We start from the raw sequence: 19,609 nt of genomic DNA, 5'->3' as shown, positions 1-19,609 counted from the left end.
TAGGAAGATTATGAGGAAGAGGAAGATGATGAGGAGGAGGAAGAGGAGGAGAAGGAGGAAGAGGAGGATGAGGAAGATGATGAGGAGGAGGAGGAGGAGGAGGAAGAGGACTTAGGCGAATGATTTCTCCCGAGGTGTGCTGATAAACGAGAGTGGGGATGTGCTGGTAGATTTGCCATGCAAAAATGCGAGGGCACGACATGTCACCCTCAGAGTGCTGCCCGTGGCGCGTGTTTTCTTTTACACCCTTCTACTGGCTGCTCTCTCCAGGAAGAAGCTGATGAGGGAAGAAGAGAGCCATAAAACTTGCTCATCGGCTCTGTGGCCGCTTGGGTTTGACGTCTATGGTGTGAGCCTGGCATGCGATCCAGGACTGTGATGTGATCGCAGGTTGGGGGCAAGTGGTGGTGTGGTGGTCTCTTGCAAATGTATTTGCTTCTCCTCTCATTGTGGTGTCCTGAATCTGCAGAATTGAAAATCAAAAGTAGTGAGAAAGGGAAAGGGGAAATCGTCTGATAAAATCTCTCTGTTTATCTCTGTTCCATCTTACTATTTGTTTCTCATATTGTGGCACACAGGTCACAAACATCACACAGGTCACAACGGAACCTTTCCTCATACATTATGCCTAAGTGAAGTGCACTGTGAAGGTGTCTATTCTTGTCTCAAGTAGGGAAATTGTGGGATATGCAAATTTGGGCTGTAAAAAAAACAAAAACGGCTGTCATGTGAGTCATCTCTCAACCCGTCTCTACATCGAAGTGGTACATATTAAAACCGAGGTCTGTTAAAGTAATGGACGAAGCATCAAAGCTTTCAATGTTAATCAAATAAAACATCAGGACCCCCCCCCCCCCCCCCCCCCCCCCGACTCACACAACTTGGAACATTTGTCCTTTTATGTTGCTGTTTGACTCGTTCTTTTTTGACCCGCGAGCAGCAACAGTAAGCTAATGTAGATCTATAGATCTAAAAGATCAGTCTTAAACCAGAGGGCATTTTTGAGTTATGTTCCTGTTGGGCTGCTTCAAACACCTGCTCCTTTGTTCCCAGTATGGCCAGGTTATGGGGGTGATTTTGACAGTGCATGTTTCATGTTACTCCAGTTCTGCTACAAGCCAGGGCTTATTGCTACAGGGGGGGTGTTATTTATTTTAAATCATAAATATGATTCATATTATGTGCTGAGCTCTGGCTACTGAGTTAAGTGTGTGTGTGTGTGTGTGTGTGTGTGTGTGTGTGTGTGTGTGTGTGTGTGTGTGTGTTTGTGTGTGCGTGTGTGTGTGTGTGTGTGTGTTTGCGTGTGTGTTTGCGTGTGTGTGCGTGTGTGTGTGTTTGTGTGTGTGTGCGTGTGTGTGTGTGTGTGTGCGTGTGTGTGTGTATGTGTGTGTGTGTGTGTGTGTGTGTGTGTTTGTGCGTGTGTGCGTGTGCGTGCGTGTTCCACGTTGTGCAATTTGTCAAAGACTCTTACAGAACAACAGTCAGGCTTTGCATTGGCAGAAGTCCCATGTTTCTCAAGTGAGATTATAGCCACTGACAAAACATACAAACTCCAGATTTATCATGGGACAGTGGGGGGGATCTCTCTCTCTCTCTCATTCTCTCTCTTTCTCATCTGTCTCTCTCTCTCTCTCTGTCTCTCTGTTATAATGAATAACATGCTGATCAACAGTAGTCTATGTATGCCACATTGCCTTAGGTTCTTGTAACTGCTTCCCCATTTCCCCCAATTCAACTCAAAAGTAGTGACTCTCACCCCATTTGCCAGGAAAGCAATATTTTGTCAGTATATAAAAAGCAGCTTTGGATAGTAGATGGTCTGATAGATTTGGTCTGTAGATGTGGAGCTTTATGAAGGATTGAGAAAACTGTATACAGGAACCCGTCTGTACGCCGTTGTGTTATCTCTCAGGATCAGCCAATGACGCATGAGAGTGTTTTATGAGGTAGGCCTGACTCAGGTCAACATCAGGTCAATGAAGACTGAAAACACATGCTTGGCTTGGGTATTTGTTTTTGTTCTTGACTTAATTACTTTACTTTATATAGATGTGTGTAAGCCTACCTATTTAAATGCTTACTGTATGTGCTTACTGCAGGACTAGTCATTTTCCCCAGTCAAATCCCGTTTTGCCATTAAACAATTCTGATTCTGATTCTAAGATGTGGCCCTGTAATATGCAAGATTATACCACATTGCACAGATCACATTATGCCTCTCTCTGTGTGTTCACTGTGTTAGCTTTTAATTTTACCATCTGTTGCTATCCGTTCGCCTCCATTTTCCTTCTGCTGCCAAAAGCTAAAATCGATTATAATTTGAAATTATCTGAGTCATTTGACTTTTTAAAATGATTCCACAGCCTCTCAAGATGCCTGGATTTTTGTATCTCTGAGTCATAAAATGAATTAGTTCATGAATGCTAAGGGGCTAATAGGCCTTAGAGGACTTTAGCTTTAGTCAGCTGGCATCAGATGTTTTTAGGCAATGAAGTTTGTTTCCCCAAAGTCTAGCTAGCACAAGAAACTTACACAAGAGTCGCTAATCAGCAAACACAGTAAATGTGAATACAGTATGTCCCGCTGTCCAGGTTGGACTAATCCCTCCATGTGCCTCTGTGATGATACATCCCTGGGCTTTCCACCAAAGTTTCTAGAACAGAGCTCCGATCTAGAATCTTTGCTTTCCACTACGTGAGGTAGAACAGGACGAAAGGCTCTTGCTAGGCTTATCACTGCAGTGGCCAGTCCTGCCTGAAATGGACCAGTGTGCCAGCCAAAGAGGTCTTGCAATACCAGTCTGCAGTGCCGCAGAATGGCATCGGTTGTGATCCAACTGCGACTGTGATTGTGCTCACCCAGAGGATGCTTCACTAGCAGTTTAACAGTCGCTTTGAGACCCTTGTGCATGTACATAACATTTAACTTTAAAAACCAAGATAGGTCATTATTACTAGTTTTTGTATGTATAGAAGTATTTTTATTTAACTATTGTGTAAATATTTCCTTTCCTAGAGTGGCTGGATGAGATCATGTTTTTTTTATAGTATTAGTTGTGAAGCCATGTTAAGTATATTCTGAGGTATCCTAGCAACCTGCTCAGCCACCATTTATTTGTACCTAATTACACTGGATTTTGCAACTGGTGGTTTTTTTTTTTGTTCTAGACACCCACAAGATAAATGTTAAGCTATAATTCAAAGTCTCAGGGCTTAGATGGGTTGTCAGACAGTGACTGCTGCGCGTGACAAGAGAGAGAAACCGGATTAGGAACACAATTGAAACAACCAAGACACGTACTCAGAGTTTAATTTGTGAGCAGAGCGTTTCATTAGCTGATACAGCCGCACAGATCAGAGATCGGATCTCACCGGAGGACATTAGCATACAATATTAGATATTACTGTTCGAGTGCTGCTAACGGTGCATCGCTAACACACTATATCTGTATAGTCTCCCAGGATCCCCCAGGGCCTCCTCTTGGGTGGCTGGTGCTTGTGTAACTGACTTCGGAAGACGCGGAACAGATGTTCCATCTCAAATCGTCGTGGAGCAAAGGCCGGCACCACTTCGTTTCCTGTTATGATGTGTCATAATGTGTGTGAAGCGCCCAAGGGCCTCTTTGTCAAATCACCACCCATCTAATATAATGGAAGGGAAACACAAGGAGGAGATAGGGGTTTTGAACAGATTACAGTAGTGTGCACTGCAGAGTGCTTCCTCCTCCTAAATGGGATATTCTGTTGTTGTGTTTAAGAATTGTGTGTGTGTGTGTGTGTGTGTGTGTGTGTGTGTTACTGTATTTTTAGCATTTGTGTATGATAGTATTTGTATGTGGTGATCTCCAGTCACAGTCATGCATTGGAAAAGAGAAGAGCCTTGGTACAAATAGTAGTATTAGGGTTAGAGTTAGACTGTGTCTCAAAACGCCTACTTGCACACTTCAGATACTTAGTTTTAGTATGTAGTGCAGATATTGAGAAAATACTAAACCATCGATAAGTGTGCACTTGGATGTAAGCGGTCAGTGCACACTAGCAGTGTACTGAGCGAAGTATAGGGTTAGCCTAGATCACATGACCTTTTGCACAAATCACATGACCATTCACGCAATTGTCAGTAGCCTATTGTCAAATGCATATTTTAACTGTATTACAGATGCTACCAAAGACAGCAAGGCTAGTAAAGCTTGCATTTCAGTCTCAATGTTGCATTCACCGCTGGCAGGCTAGTAGTAGAAGTCTAGAGTCATGAGGAGTCAAGAAACATCTGACTGACTGACAAGGTCCAATCAGGAAGGCAGAAAAAATTAAGTTAAAAAAAGTAAAAATCCAATCATGTATTGGTTCTACCTGTGCACTTAACACAGGTGATCTCACTAATTAGCTGATCTACCTGGTTGAAGAGTTGTGCTAATTAGAATCAGTTGGTTTAAGTGAAGGGTTGGCACAGATATGGGACTTTTACTCTCTGAAGCTGTACTTTTTCACCTCTGCAGGAAGGGAACAAGTGTTTTAACCTCATCATTTCCAGATGTTTGTGGATTCTGTTCAGACCAAAACAGAACATGGATTTAGCCTGAGTGCTGGAGGAAGTGTTATCTTTCATTGCACTGATCCACCCTTTAACCACCAAGACATGCAATCAACCATCAAATGACCTTTTCCACTGTCAATATTTCAACTCTAACTTCCTGTTCTGTTCACAGGTCTAAAGAGCTGATCAAGGAGGCCATCTTGGACAACGACTTCATGAAAAACCTGGAGATGTCTCAGATCCAGGAGATCGTGGACTGCATGTATCCCGTCGAGTATGGCAAAGAGAGTTGCATCATCAAGGAGGGGGATGTGGGCTCTTTGGTTTATGTGATGGAAGGTAAATATGTGTGTGTGTTTTTGTGTGTATTAAAGGACAAGTTCGGTATTTTACACTTAAAGCCCTGTTTTCCGATAGTTTATGATTAAATAGAACGTTTAAGATTGAAATTTGGACACATGGTGCTGTCCTGAGAATTTTCGGTTTCTGTGGTAGCGCCCTCCCCCTCCTCCACAACGCTGCATAGGTGCACTGGAACAATCCTTCCTAAAACACATTAAACTTTTGTTTACAAAGACGTGAAACTCACCGAGTGGTCAGGGGTGTTCGCTGATATGCTCACACAAAAATCGCTGCAAAAGATTCTCTCCAACAGGTCTTATCGTAGTTTTTGTCCAACTCCATTGACTTGTATTGGATGTGCTGTGAGGTACGGTATTACTCCGCTGCCGGAAACGGATATGGGGTTGTTTGTATTCTTTCTGTAGTCTTATGCAGTCGCGGTATCGTAGGCTACTACGCTATCCAAATTATTGTCACGTCCAACCATGGCTAATGCTAAAATGCCTTGGAACTTGCACGATGTGAATGATAGCCTACGTGAATCATTACGTTTTCATCATGAAATCGTATAGTAAACGTAAAGACGTTTTCATCAATAGTAAACGTACAAAATCATGTAGCCAAATTATTCATGTAGGCTAGGTTTAGGCTTATGATGTGAACATGACAGGTTATGGACATAACAAATAAGTTCATTTTCCGCCTGTTACAAACGTTATGTTACAAAATGTCAACCTTACCCCAAGTTCTTCCAACTCTGTCGTCCCAGGAGGTAATGTGGGAACCGCTGTATTTCTCAGGCGAAAGAGCTTTTTGGGCGATTTCTTTCGACCTCCAGCGAAGTTCAGTAGAATGCAGACCGCAGAGACACAGTGATCAGTTTTCTGCAGATTCTCAACAGGTGTGCTCACATCCAACCCCAGAAATTCCAGCCACAACTTTAGCCTTTCTGGATCGTTGAAAGGAAGTCTGTGACAACTTTTTTTGCTATGAATTTTCCCGCAATTCGGAACTGCACAAAATCGCCTCATTTTTAGCTGTCTGTTGCAAAATACTTCAAGACAGCGATCTTCTGCTTCTTCTGTGTATTCAATGAAATGCCAGTGGTTTGCTTGTAATTTGCAAGCCGGTGTAAGGTGCATTATCGCCACCAACTGGTCTGGAGTGTCTATTATTCAAGCTCTCAACGGAAGAATGTACGGATGTGCGGCGTTTGGAAAAATAGCTCCACAGTTTTACAACGCATGTTGGAAAGCATCACCTGTTGGAAAGCATCTTTTGCAGCGATTTTTGTGTGACCATATCAGCGAACACCCCTGACCACTCGGTGAGTTTCACGTCTTTGTAAACGAAATTTTAATGCGTTTTAGGAAGGATTGTTCCAGTGCACCTATGCAGCGTTGTGGAGGAGGGGGGGCGAAAATTCTCAGGACAGCAGTATGTGTCCAAATTTCAATCTTAAACGTTCTATTTAATCATAAACTATCTGAAAACAGGGCTTTTAGTGTAAAATACCGAACTTGTCCTTTAATGAAACAGATAGAAAGACAGATATCAAGAGAAAGTAAGAAAGGTAGAGAGAGAGAGAAAATGTGTGTGTGTGTGTGTGTGTGTTTGTTTGTGTGTGTGTGTTTTGTGTGTGAAAGAAATAGATAGAAAGACAGATATCAAGAGAAAGTAAGAAAGGGAGAGGGAGAGAGAAAATGTGTGTGTGTGTGTGTGTGTGTGTGTGTGTGTTTTGTGTGTGAAAGAAATAGATAGAAAGACAGATATCAAGAGAAAGGGAGAGGGAGAGAGAAAATGTGTGTGCGTGTGTGTGTGTGTGTGTGTGTGTGTATGTGTCTGAGAGGTTAAGTTATTTTAGTATCAGACTGTGTATGTATGTATGTATATATATATATATATGTGTGTGTGGCAATAGTGGATGAAGAGCTGACTCACTTGTGAATAGGAATGTGGAGGCCACAGGGGAATTTGTGTGTGATGGTTTTCTCCCGTGAATGCGGGAAACTGGAGGCCCTCACGGACGTCATGGAACTTAGACATGTGTGTCCGTTTGCGTGTGTCATTGTGTAAGCATGAAAGTATTCCAGTGTGTGATTGTGTCCATGTGAATGTGTTTGGGTGTGCAATTGTGTCACTGCAAAAGCTCAGTGATGTTGCTACACCAATCTACAGTATGGAATGCAATATCCTGTAACAGCACCTATATGCCAGGCTAAACATGAAATACCACCATCTAAAGAACTGATGTAAAGGGTCATCTACCTGTACTGTACAATAAAGATACATAGGGCAATACTAGGTGCTCCGTGTGTAATGGCAATCGGAAATGACAGGGATTGAAGCTGTCATTGAAGCTGAAATCAAAGCTGTTCAGATAAAAAAAGAAACTACATAGTGTTGCTTTAATCAATAACTTGCTTTAATCCTCAGTGTCATTTCCCAAAAAACATAACAAGCTGGCCAATTCAAATTAGATTGAACACCAGCCATTTCTCTCTCATCTTAGCGCACCGGCATCACTCGATCCTTACAGGAAATTCCAGATTCGGTGCGGGCTTTCCAGTTTGTGCCGGAACCCAGTGGAGAAGAGAGGGGCCTTCTCAGCAGGGGCCTAAATGGATGTGACTCCTTTTGCAGCCATTATTTCTGTGAAACGTCCAAACATTTAGTCTAGTGGGAGCCTGGGCATGTGTGTGGCTAGTGGGGGGACTCGTTTGCTGTGTGTTTGGCTCTATGACTGTGGTTTGAAGCCGTCGCCTCCTGTCAGGTGGAGAGAAAAAAGGGTTTTGAGTAGCACATTTGAAAATAGGGAGGCATGTCTGTGGGTGTGAATGGGTTACAATCACCATCTGATAATGTAGTGTGTGTGTGTGTGTGTGTGTGTGTGTGTGTGTGTGTGTGTGTGTGTGTGTGTGTGTGTGTGTGTGTGTGTGTGTGTGTGTGTGTGTGTGTGTTCATGGTCATCCTCTTCTAAGAGGTCCCGGTGCTGAAAATAGGGCTTAACTAAAAAGGCAATTATCTGGACGTCCATCTCAGTCAAGAAGCTGTCCGCCATGTAAATGTTTACATGAACACGGCCTCGGCAGAGAGAGCCTCACTTAAATCTTTGTTTTACAGGCGTGAGTATATCTTGGGTATGAATAACAAACTTCACCCACAGCTGTGCTATGAGTGTGTGTGTGTGTTTGTGTGTGTGTGTGTGTATGTGTACGTATGCATGCGTATGAGTGCGTACGTGCTTGCATGCCTTTGGCAATCGTTTGGTGTGTGTGAGTGTGTGTATGTCTTTGACTTTGGCTTTGTGTTTGTTTGTGTGCACATAGGCATGTCTGTGTATTTTGTGTGTGTGTATTTGTGAGAGAGAGTCAGAGAATGACAGAGTGTGTGAGAGAGCGCTAGAGAGAGAGGGAGAGAGAGAGTGAGAGATAGTGTGTGTGTGAGAGAGAGAGAGTGAGAGTGTGTGTGTGTGAGAGAGAGAGAGAGTGTGTGAGAACGAGAGCGAGAGCGAGAGAGAGAGAGAGCGTTTGATACCAATTCATTGCTGCCTCATCAGAGCCTCATCAGTATTCTGTTGAGTATTCAGTGTTCTGAGTGGAAACAGTGAAGATCATTTTGTTGACTTTCTGAGTGTCTACTTTCCGCTCACTACCGGCTGTCACCGAGTCTCTTTCGCCATTGGCTTGTGAGTAAGCAATGCTACTAGCAGGTCCCAATTTATCAACCGGGTTTCCTTATTGCCATAGCAGGTCTCTGACACACACACACAAACACACAGACACATATACGCACACACACACACACACACACACACACACACGCATGCACACACCCACGCACGCTCAAACACAAACACACTCTGTGTGGTATTGAGGTCAGTCCTCTCTATGTTCAAACTGGCACAGTTGGATCGTTGGAAGCTCTTTGCTGGAATTCATCTGAACTGCTCCCTACTGCTCTGGCATGCTAGACCGTCCACTACGCCAATGGCAGGGAAAGCAGGCGGAAGAAAGAGAGCCGCTCGCTTAATGGCCAGATTGGATCGATTTGTTGTGGATGGGGAGGGGGTTAGTTGTTCAGACCCTGCCGAACAAGAGAGACTCATAGTGTGTTTACGGTGGCTTTGAAATGAGTTTACTTTGTAAGTTTTACTTTGAAATGGATTTAGTTTCAAGCTGCCATTTTATTTTATACTTCTGCTCTCATTCTGATCTGAGATCTAGTTTGAGTTTGTCTTGATTCCACGATTTGGACATTCATTCCATATACCAATAAACAAACAACAGCAACAGATGTCACACAAAGTGATTGGCGTAACTACATCCTCAGATTAATATACAATTATACCATGGTCTAGGTTGAAAAGGGTGTCGTTTAAAAAGTGATATACTACACCTATGAAGTAGATCTGGTAAAAAAAGTTTAATCGCCATTCCATATCAATGCTTATGAATGGTAACTATAACAACGATAGTAGGGCGACGGTTGAGCCTGGAGGCAGGCTTCGCAACAATGGAATCAACTGTAAACAGCTGAAAAAACTAACGATTTTAGCTCTAAAACTCATTTAGTATTAATAATTGATTTCATATTTAATATTGTAAGTGACCATGGTATAAACGGTATAATGCCCTTCGATGCGTCCATTATCAGAAATAAATGGCCTCTGCGTCGTCCATTTATTTCTGATAATGGACACCTCGTCGGGCATTATCCCTTACATAATGTGTTTCTAAATAGTGTTATAAACTTATGTTTAAGAATAAAATAACTTTCTAGATGCCTTTACCATTTCTCGATCTTATACTCTAGTTTCTCAGAGGGCTCTCTGTTTGGCCTTAAGTTCTTGTGTGACGGTTTAAGTGAGTTTAAGAAAGAAAATAACACAGAAGGAGATGAGCTAACTGAATTGGAAAGAAGAACAACAAGAAAAAGAAACTCATTTGTTGGCCTTAGAAAACAAAGAGGCCCTGCATGGTTGGTGAGCATGGGGGTCAAGGTGCCTGGTAGCGCGGCGGTGGTGGTGGCGGTGGTGGTGATGAGTTCACTGATTCGCTGGCGTCTGTTGTGCTTGGCCCTGGAGGTCTGTGTGTTCTTTTCTGTGGCGCTCCGCGCTCCCCACCCCCACCACCAACTCCTAACTTCTCCTGCCTCCAATAGTTATTATTGGGCTCTGATAAAACAACACCCAAAAGGCATCTCCACTAAATTCATTTGAGTTGTTCAGTGCGGTTCAGTGCAGTTGGAGCTCCGACAATAGGATTTATGTGGCGATTGACCGGGCTTCAGGCACGGACTGGTGTAGTTAACTCACAAAACATCCTCTTTAGATAGATAGATAGATAGATAGATAGATAGATAGATAGATAGATACTTTATGTGGGTAATTTAGTTTGGAAAGATTCACTGTTTGTCAAACACCACATCAGAGTCCATCAGATCCAAAGGGGGCAAAAAATGAACATAAAAAGACATAGCATGGCAGGGGCGCTGCTAGATAATTTGGGCCCTATGACAGACAATAATTCTGGGCCCCCCAATCTTATATAGTATTATGGGGGGGGGGGGCTCTCTGTGGGTCCCCTGTCAGTGCTGGGCCCTTAGAATTGTCCTAACTTCCCCCTATCATGGTGAGATCGTGATAGAAGAAGACTAACTAAATGTCACAATATTGCAATATATAATAATTCCTGTTATGTTTCAATATGTTGCATTGTAATTAACTTTTTGGCAAAGTTAATAAGCTGTTCGACCTCAAAACACAGTAGCAACACTAATTAAAAACAAGATAATTGTCCCAATGCCATGTTGCCCTCGCCATTCATTCATCCATCTGTCCATCTGTTTGTCTGTGCCTGCTCACATAACTAAAATAAAAAAAAATCAGTGAAATACTGTAAAAATGTACCGGTACTGGTCTGATATACTTCAAAGCAGAGGGTCAATATATATTGGTCTCCCTACATGGTCACCCGGATCAGACTCAGAATGCCGATTCACTTTGGGTTTTAGATTCAAAATTCCGATTCAGTTTGGTTGATATTACATGACAGGGGTGAGGGTCTGCTGTCGCCTGACTGAATTTATTTTACTCTGTGCTTTGACGCAGGCCACTTTTTAAATGTGTTTACAGAAACGCGGAGGCCGTCAACACGCTGTGCCTTTCATGTCCTCCCTTTGGTTGAGTTAGCGCTGCGCTCGTGTCAGAGCAGCGGGGGCTACTCCCGGGATCTCTCTCTCTCTCTGGCACGAACAAACCCCCCCCAAACCAGTCAGTTAGAATCCATTGCAGCCATAAAAGCCACAAGCCCAGAGAGGGGTCCTGGATATTGACCACGGTACCTGATGTCTGGCCGTTTTTTAAACACGTTTTTTTTTTGCCTCGTACTTAATAGGTTTCCCTCCCTCTGTACGAAAATAATTGAAAAGTGTTGGGGACGGATACCAGTGTGGAAACCACAGAGTTAGTGGCAGGAGACCGTTCCAAGGAGACCTTCCATCCAAAATCTTCCGCCGTGTTTGGAGATGGGATGACTCACGAGGTGGAAATGGAAATGCTGAGAGGCCTGATGCTCGAAATGCAGGTGCGTCACGCTGCCTGGCCGGGGAGGCTCTGGGATGACGCGCGAAGCGTGCTAGAATGTTCCGCCACTGTGCTTCGCTCGTTTAAAATCCTCCCAGGTGCTCCATGCTCAGCAGCAGGGCCCATTATAATGACGTTCTGAAAGATCTGTCCAAATACTGTTTTGATCACTTAAATTGCAGAATAATTGTCAGGGTATGACCAATAATGTGTGCCCCTAGTCACATTCACAATGACACACATTTGCTTTGATTCAGTTTGTTTTGAGTTTGAGTTTGTTTTGGTGGAAGATTATTTGGCTGTTGTTATGTCCCAGTTAACCCTCCCGGCTCGTCAAACCCCCGTAAACATGTGTGTGGAGGGAAACGGGAGCAACACTAAGTGTTTGTGTGTGTATGTTGTGTGCGTGAGTGTATGTAAACAAGCCAAAACCAAAAGAAACGGCACCAGACAGATTCCCCAGGTAGATGGAGCTTACCTCGTCTCACGGGGACTGTTCTCAGGGCCGCTGCCTTCTCGCGGAAGAACCCGTGCGGTTCTTTGTCCTCCTTCCGAGGATGAGCAGTTTTTAGTTTGTTTAAAAACTTTGGTGTTTTCCCAGGTATTTCCCGTGTACAAGTGTGTGCTGGCGTTGGCGTAACCCGGCGTGCATACTAGGCAACTCGGCGACGTACTGAAAACACAACTATATGGCTAGCCAAAAACAACGCAAAACCCGTTGCTCATTTAAAGGGACACCTTCCAATCCTGGAGAAACTTGGTAGGCCTCCGGCTGATCACACCAGGCCAAAAATACAAAAGAACCAACATCCACCGCCGTCTTCAGAATCAACACAACTCTCCATTGCGAAACGCCATGTTCCAACCAAACCCCAACCAGCACAGGTGCCCTCGTCGCAGTCAATTAAGGGTGTAGCCCCACCCCCTGAGGGACCGTCAGCCACACGTAGTTGTTGTGTAGCAGGTGCCATTAAAAAAAATAAACAAAACAATCAGTATCAGTGTGTACCTGGGTGTAGCTTATGTATTTTCGTAACATCTCCCCACCCAAACAAAAAAAAAAATATGTATATATTTTTTTTTACATCAATCCCTTTTTCTCCTTTTTTTAACATTTTACATTTTTAAGTATTATTTACACAATTACTATAAACTCACTAAACATTTATTTATTTGCTCACTGTCTACAATCCAGTACTTAAGGTAGCGGTCAGGCTAATTATACGAAAACCCCAAAAAGATAAACATGGCCTCTTTCAACCCGCTCCCACCCTAGAAAGAGCGTTAGCGATCACGTTATCCTTTCCTGCGACATGCACTATCATCAGGTTATAAGGTTGTAGAACTAGACCCCAATGAAAAATTCTCTGGTTCTTGGTTTTAAATCTCTCCAGAAAGGTGAGCGGATTATGATCAGTATAGACTTTTACTTCCTGCACACCATTAGACACATAGATTTCAAAATGCTGAATGGCAAGAACTAAAGCTAAATCCTTTTTCCACAGTAGAGTACATCCGCTGATGCCTATTTAACTTCTTGGAAAAGTAGGCAACAGGTCTGTCCACCCCAGAACCATCCTCCTGTAGGAGAACAGCCCCTACCCCCACATCGCATGCATCAACTGCTAATTTAACCCTTTAGGCGCCAGAGGTTTTTTTCCGAAACGATCAATTTTGACATCTTCATTTCAAAAGGCTATATCTTAAAAGTGATAAGAGATAGAGACTTTCTGTAAATTAGAGAAATATTAAGGATGACCCAAAGTGTATGTAGAGATTAAATGTTTATATCTAATTTGCATATTATGACGTCATATGGTGGCGGTCATCTTGGATTATAGAATTTTCATGAAAAGTTGCATGTTTGAATGATAAAATGCACCACTTCTTTCCCCCCAAAATGTCCCTCACCTTCTGTATGCTATATTGCACAATACTGAATGCTCAGGTAAATAGTAAGTAGTGAACAAACTGTGTAAATCATTACTAATAAATGGCAGAAACAAACCAAATGCATGTAGCGGTAGACTGGCCTTTTGCTGTAGAGATTTTCCATTTACTACATACAGTAGGCACTCTGATTCCATGTATGGGGCACATATATATTATTCAGATGACACACAAACACAAGTAGACAAGACCTGTTTAGTTCAAAAGCTCATTTGCCACGGCAAGGCACAGATCAGGAGTGAGATGACGAGACAAGACAAGAGACAATGTTAGTATTTTTTTTCTTTTTGTTGTTTTTGTTGATGTTTTTTTGTTTTTTTTCTTAGCTGACAAAGACACACACATCACAAGGACATGAACACACAAAAAGGAACACATAGTGTACTGTATGTCCTAAATGATCAGGGAAGTAGATAGCAAATCAACAGTGTAAATCATTACTAAATGGCTGACTTTTTTTTTTTTATGTAGCAGGCCTTTTGCTGTAGAGATAATGACTCCCTATCCCTATCCATACAGGGCCGGCATTCCCATCATCTTGTGATAGACTATGCATGACCTAATGTGTGTGTGTGTGGGGGAGAGGGAGAGAGCGTGTCACCACCTCCACCATGCGAGCAGCATGGCCAGATCTGCCTCGCGCGCGCCGAGTGGAGAGAATTTGCGCAGCTCGGACTAGGCCTACTGTCATTCTCATTGCGACTCCCCACACTGCCACTACGTTCCCCCCTAACTGTCCTATGAGCACTTCGACCTCGTCTAACATACCCAGTGGCATTAGACAAAGGCTCCACCACGTTACTGTCGCCGCGATTGTGGAGAGGCACACGTTCAGAAGACAGAAGCTAGCGCTATGGATATTAGGCTACCTCCAGCCTCGTTCGCCACACCACTAACACCCTGCTAACTTCCCGATGAACACTCCGAACCCGTGAAACATTATTCCCACCAGTGACATTGGGCAAACGATTCAACGTTTGTGCTTGGTGTAAGCTAAACTATGGAGTAAACTCTTACTTTGTCCAGCTGCATCATTGCAAGGCAGGGACGCATCTGAAGCCTCACTAAACGAATCACCGTCATTTTCTGAAGGCAGATATTCCCCTTCAGAATCAGGGTCCGCGAATAGAAGACCCAACACTTCATTTCAGGTAAACTTTTTTGATGCCATTAGACGATAATCTAATGCAAATACTCGCTGACGTTGACAATATCGCTCTGACAAAGTGGCTCACACGCACACTAGCTCCGGTATTTCATACACTGATTCAATGCGCTGTAGCTAGAAACTTTTGTTTAAAGCGTGTCCTTTTTTCGACTCGGGGATGACGTATGACATGTCTGCCATCTAGTGGAGTGGAAGTCGAACGAAATATGACACCCTATTTGACTAAATCGGCCGTTTTATTCAGTACCGCATCTTGTCGACTATAGTCGCCTGTGGCGCCTAGAGGGTTAAAAGGCAAAGAAAAATTAGGAGCAACCAAAACAGGCTCACCACTCAGGATAGCTTTGAGCTGCTCAAGTGCCACTTGACATGAGTCTGACCACTCAAACCTAACGGATTTTCTCAGTAAATCAGTCAAAGGACCAGTGACCATTGCAAAGTTTGGAACAAATTTGCGGTAAAAACCACACATTCCCAGAACCCTCATAAGTTCCCTTCGATTACGAGGAACAGGAAGTTGAGAAATGGCGTGTATCTTAGCAATACGAGGTCGAACCTCACCCCGTCCCACAACATGACCCAGATATATTATACAAGCCTTGCCAACTTCACTTTTAGGCAGATTTATGACAAGTCCTGCCTTCTCTAGTCTCATGAAAAACTGTTCCAAGTCCTCCACATGCTGTTCCCACGTATCAGCATAGAGTACCACATCATCTATATACACTGTACAGTTCCGTAAACCTTCTGTAATCTGATTCATAAGCCTCTGGAAAGAAGCGGGAGTGTTCTTAACCCCAAAAGGGAGAACTTTGAACTGGTACAAGCCATCAGGTGTACAAAATGCAGAGACCTCTTGTGCACGTTCTGACAAAGGAACCTGCCAGTACCCTTTAAAAGATCAAATTTTGTCACAAACTTGGCTGTACCAATCCTATCAATGCAATCCTCTATCCTTAGGATGGGAAAAGAATCAGCTTTCGTCAGAGCGTTTACTTTACGGTAATCTACACATAGTCTGAGCGAACCATCTGGTTTTGGAACAGGAACTATAGGTGAACTCCATTCACTCATACTAGGTTTGATGATGTCATGCTTCAACATGTACTCTATCTCCTGCTGTATCATGGACAGTCTATGTGGGTTTACTCTGTAGGGGTGCTGTTTTTACTGGCACCACCTACGTCTATGTCATGTACCAACATGTGAGTCACTCCCGGTGCATCTGAGAACAGTTGGGGAAACTTCTCAAAAAGCTTCACAATGTCACCAACTTGTTGTTTCGCTAAGTGACCCAAAAACCCTTTTAAGTCAGACAACACAACACCGTTGGACAGCCTGGCTTCCAGGGGAGCCATCTCACACTGATCAGCTTCCTCAGGCTCATCCACATGAACAACACACACTGGGGCGACTGGAACTGACCCACGTTCATAGTATCTCTTGAGCATGTTAACATGGCACAAACGGGTAAACTTTCTCCTGTCTGGAGTATGCACAACATAATTAACATCACTCAACTTTTCTTTGATCGTATAAGGCCCGCGGAAGTGAGCTTGGAGGGGATCACCCCTCACAGGCAAAAGGAGCAACACCTTATCGCCAACCTCAAACCTCCTAGCAACAGCCTTACGATCAAAGCGATCCTTCATTTTCCTCTGAGAGGACTGCAGGTGACTCTTGGCTATGGTGCACGCCGATCTAAGATGCTCCTTAAACTCAGACACATAGTCAAGCACATTTCCATCAGAAGCTTCAGCTAAAAACTTCTCTTTAACAAGCTTCAATTGACCTCGCACCTCATGACCATACACTAATTCAAACGGACTGAATCCTGTCGACTCACACACTGAATCCCTTATTGCAAACAACAGAAAAGGAATACTCTTATCCCACTCCTCTGCTTGACCAATACAGTAGGCTCTAATCATGGTCTTTCCAAGGCTCCCTGCGACTGCGGGTGATAAGTGGAAGACTTAAAATGATCCACTCCTAATTCTCGCATCACAGCCTGAAAAACGCCAGACATAAAATTTGAGCCCTGAACTGACTGTATCTCTCTAGGTAGTCCAAACTGTGTAAAGAACTTCAAAAGACAATCTAAGACTGACTTGGCACTGATATTACGGAGGGGAAAAGCCTCAAGAAAACGTGTGGAAACATCCATCACGGTCAGCAAATACTGATACTCACGCTTTGTTTTTGGTAACGGGCCAACACAGTCTGTCAAAACACGACTGAATGGCTCTCCAAAAGCTGGAATTGGAACTAGCGGGGCTGGAGGAATAGTTTGATTGGGCTTTCCTCCCACCTGACATTCATGGCAGGTCTTACAAAATTCCACATCTTTATGTAGATTTGGCCAATATAAATGTCTCATTACTCTTGCTTTGTTCTTATTTATACCTAGGTGCCCTGAAGTTGGAATTTCATGGGCTAATCTCACAATCTCTTCTCTATAACAGGGAGGAAGAACAATCTGATGGTAAACTCTCCACTCCTCTGCAGCAGAACACCCAGGATCCCTCCATTTCCTCATTAGGACATCATGCAGTATATAAAAACCCACTGCTTCACCCGACAGGTCCTCAAGAGTCCCTGCCTGGCTCAAAATGTCACTAATGACAGGATCACCTCTCTGTTCTCTTATTAGATCAACACGACTAAACTTCTGGTCACACTGAGAGTTCTCTGCAAAGAAAGTCCCCACAAGTATTACCCCTAACTCAGATGTTTCTTCCTCTACCTCATTAGACACACCATGGGTGTCACGAGATTGCGAGCGAGTTACTACCCCAGTGGGGAAAACTGCAGGAAACTCTTCCTGTAATGCTTCAGTCTCTGGGGACTCCACAGGAACCTCAGCAATCAATGGAGTTACAGATACTCGTTCACCCGCCAGATCATTTCCTAGCACGAACGTAACTCCAGGAATCGGTAAACTAGCTATCACTCCAACCTCAACCACCCCAGTCACTAAAGACGACTGTAAATGAACTTGGTGGAGAGGGACTGCTTTAAATTCTCCTACATCACTGTTTACACCTTGGATGAGGGCACACATTCTCAAAGAACTAGATGGAGGAAGGGCACCATTATCTGCCACCCACAAGGACTGGGCCGCACCTGTGTCTCGCAGGACAACCACAGACTATTCTTGCCCACCTACAGTGATAATGCCATCTAAAAGAAAACCCTTAAACATCCCCAACATGTCCTTCTCACCCAAAGAACTCTCATTACACCTTCCTGACACAAGTAGATTTTTTTTACCAGTATCTTTTCCCATGCGCTTGTTCAGAAAGACTTTACATTTTGCCTTTTTGTGACCCTTTTTGCCACAATAAAAACAAACAAGGTCATCTGTACGCACAGCCACTTGCTGTGAATCAATCCTAGATACTTTAGCCACCAATGAGGGCTTCTGGGAGCCATTCTCTGGCCCCCTACCCAACTTTGACTTGAAAACATTGGGCCTATATGTACCCCTTGAAGTGTGCTGATGGGTAAGTTCGAAGTCATCTGCCAAAACCGCTGCTTTCTTAATATCATCAGCCTTTTGATCTTCAAGATAATTTTTTACTTCAAAGGACACACTGTTTTTGAAATCCTCTAGGAGAATGAGCTGTTTTAGGCGCTCATAATCCTGTCCAATGTTCTTAGAACGAACCCACTTATCAAATGCTATCTCATTTTCTCTAGCATATTCTATATGCGTCTGGTCAGATTTCTTATTGAGGTTACGAAAACGTTGCCTGTAAACCTCTGGTGACAACTCATATGCCGATAGAACAGCAGCCTTAACAGAATCATAGGACGCTGACTGTGAGGCATCCTGCGCAACATAAACCTCCAGAGCCCTCCCTGTAAACACACCTTGAACAAGGAGAGGCCATTTGTCTCTCGGCCACTTCAAACTATTTGCCAATTTTTCAAAAGACAAAAAGAAAACGTCAACCTCTTTTTCACTAAAGTGAGGGACCAAACGAATGCTTCTACTCAAATCAAAAGCTCTTTCTGCTTCCATGTTGGCAACTTTTCGTTCTTCTAATTTGAGCTTTGATTTTTCTTGTTCAAGTTCTTTTTGGCGACATTCAAACTCGCGTCTCATGCGCTCTCTATCGAGCTCCAGCATTGCAGACTCTTGACCTGCCCGCTGCTTTATACGTTCCTTTTCTACTTCTAATTTTGCAAGCTGCAACTCAACACTCATCGTCTCTTTATCTGGCGGAGATAACTCAGGAGAGACCTTTGCTGCCAGCTTTTCAATTAAATCAACTTTCCTAATATCAGCTGCACATTCAATTTGTAAATGTTCCGACAATGACACATGAACCCTAAGCCTGTGTGTGTGTGTGTGTGTGGTGTGGGGGGGGGGGGCGCACCACCAAGCATTTGTTCTTAGGGCACCCAAATGCCTAGCGCCGGCCCTGAAGTTGACGGTCGCACCGCTGCCTTGAAGTCGACGGTGGGGGCTTAAAGCACCATCAAGGCGTCTTGGCCTTGGCTCGGTGGCACTTCACACAGCTGCGGAGGCATCACTTAACTCTCAGCATTGGCTTCATTGGTTCTCATCAAGTTGGAAAAATATACATTCGACGAGTGCTGTGGGGAAACAGGATGCGCACACACACACACACACATACATATGTTGTCACGTTCAGTACAGTGCGGTAGCCCACATGAGTGCCTTTTCTAGACACAGAGGTGTTTCTGATGAAATTGCACCCAATACACAATGCCAGGCTCTTAAAGCAGCCTTGTTTCCTTCCTCACAGTTGAGCAGATGTGGGATGTTACACTCCTGCCAAAGCCACAAAGTGACTCCTCATGTCACGACATCCATCAGCACGCCACAAGCCCTCTCCTATGTGGGCTTGTGTTTTTCTGTGTGTTTGTGTGTGCATGTGTGTGTGTGTGTGTGGGTGTATGTGTGTGTGTGTGTTGGTGTTTGTGAGTATTGTGTGTGTGTGTGCGTGTGTGTATTGTGTATGTGGGCGTGTGTGTGTGTGTGTGTTTGTGTGTAT

General features: G+C 43.7%; 1 protein-coding gene across 2 annotated transcripts in view; it reads left to right on the top strand.

Moving 5' to 3' along the window:
* The window catches only part of prkg1b (protein kinase cGMP-dependent 1b), a 148,900-nt gene that overhangs the window by 8,990 nt on the left and 120,301 nt on the right, over positions 1 to 19,609 (top strand). For both annotated transcript variants that reach the window (XM_042083346.1, XM_042083345.1), the window contains exon 2: positions 4,709 to 4,875. In XM_042083346.1, coding sequence (XP_041939280.1) covers positions 4,709 to 4,875 — 167 coding nt within the window. The remainder of the gene's footprint in view (positions 1 to 4,708; positions 4,876 to 19,609) is intronic.

The sequence above is a fragment of the Alosa sapidissima genome, chromosome 24, assembly GCF_018492685.1.
Source record: "Alosa sapidissima isolate fAloSap1 chromosome 24, fAloSap1.pri, whole genome shotgun sequence".
NCBI lineage: Eukaryota > Metazoa > Chordata > Actinopteri > Clupeiformes > Clupeidae > Alosa > Alosa sapidissima.
Note: the sequence above shows the minus strand (reverse complement) of the source record. Positions and strands in the feature narration are given on the sequence as shown.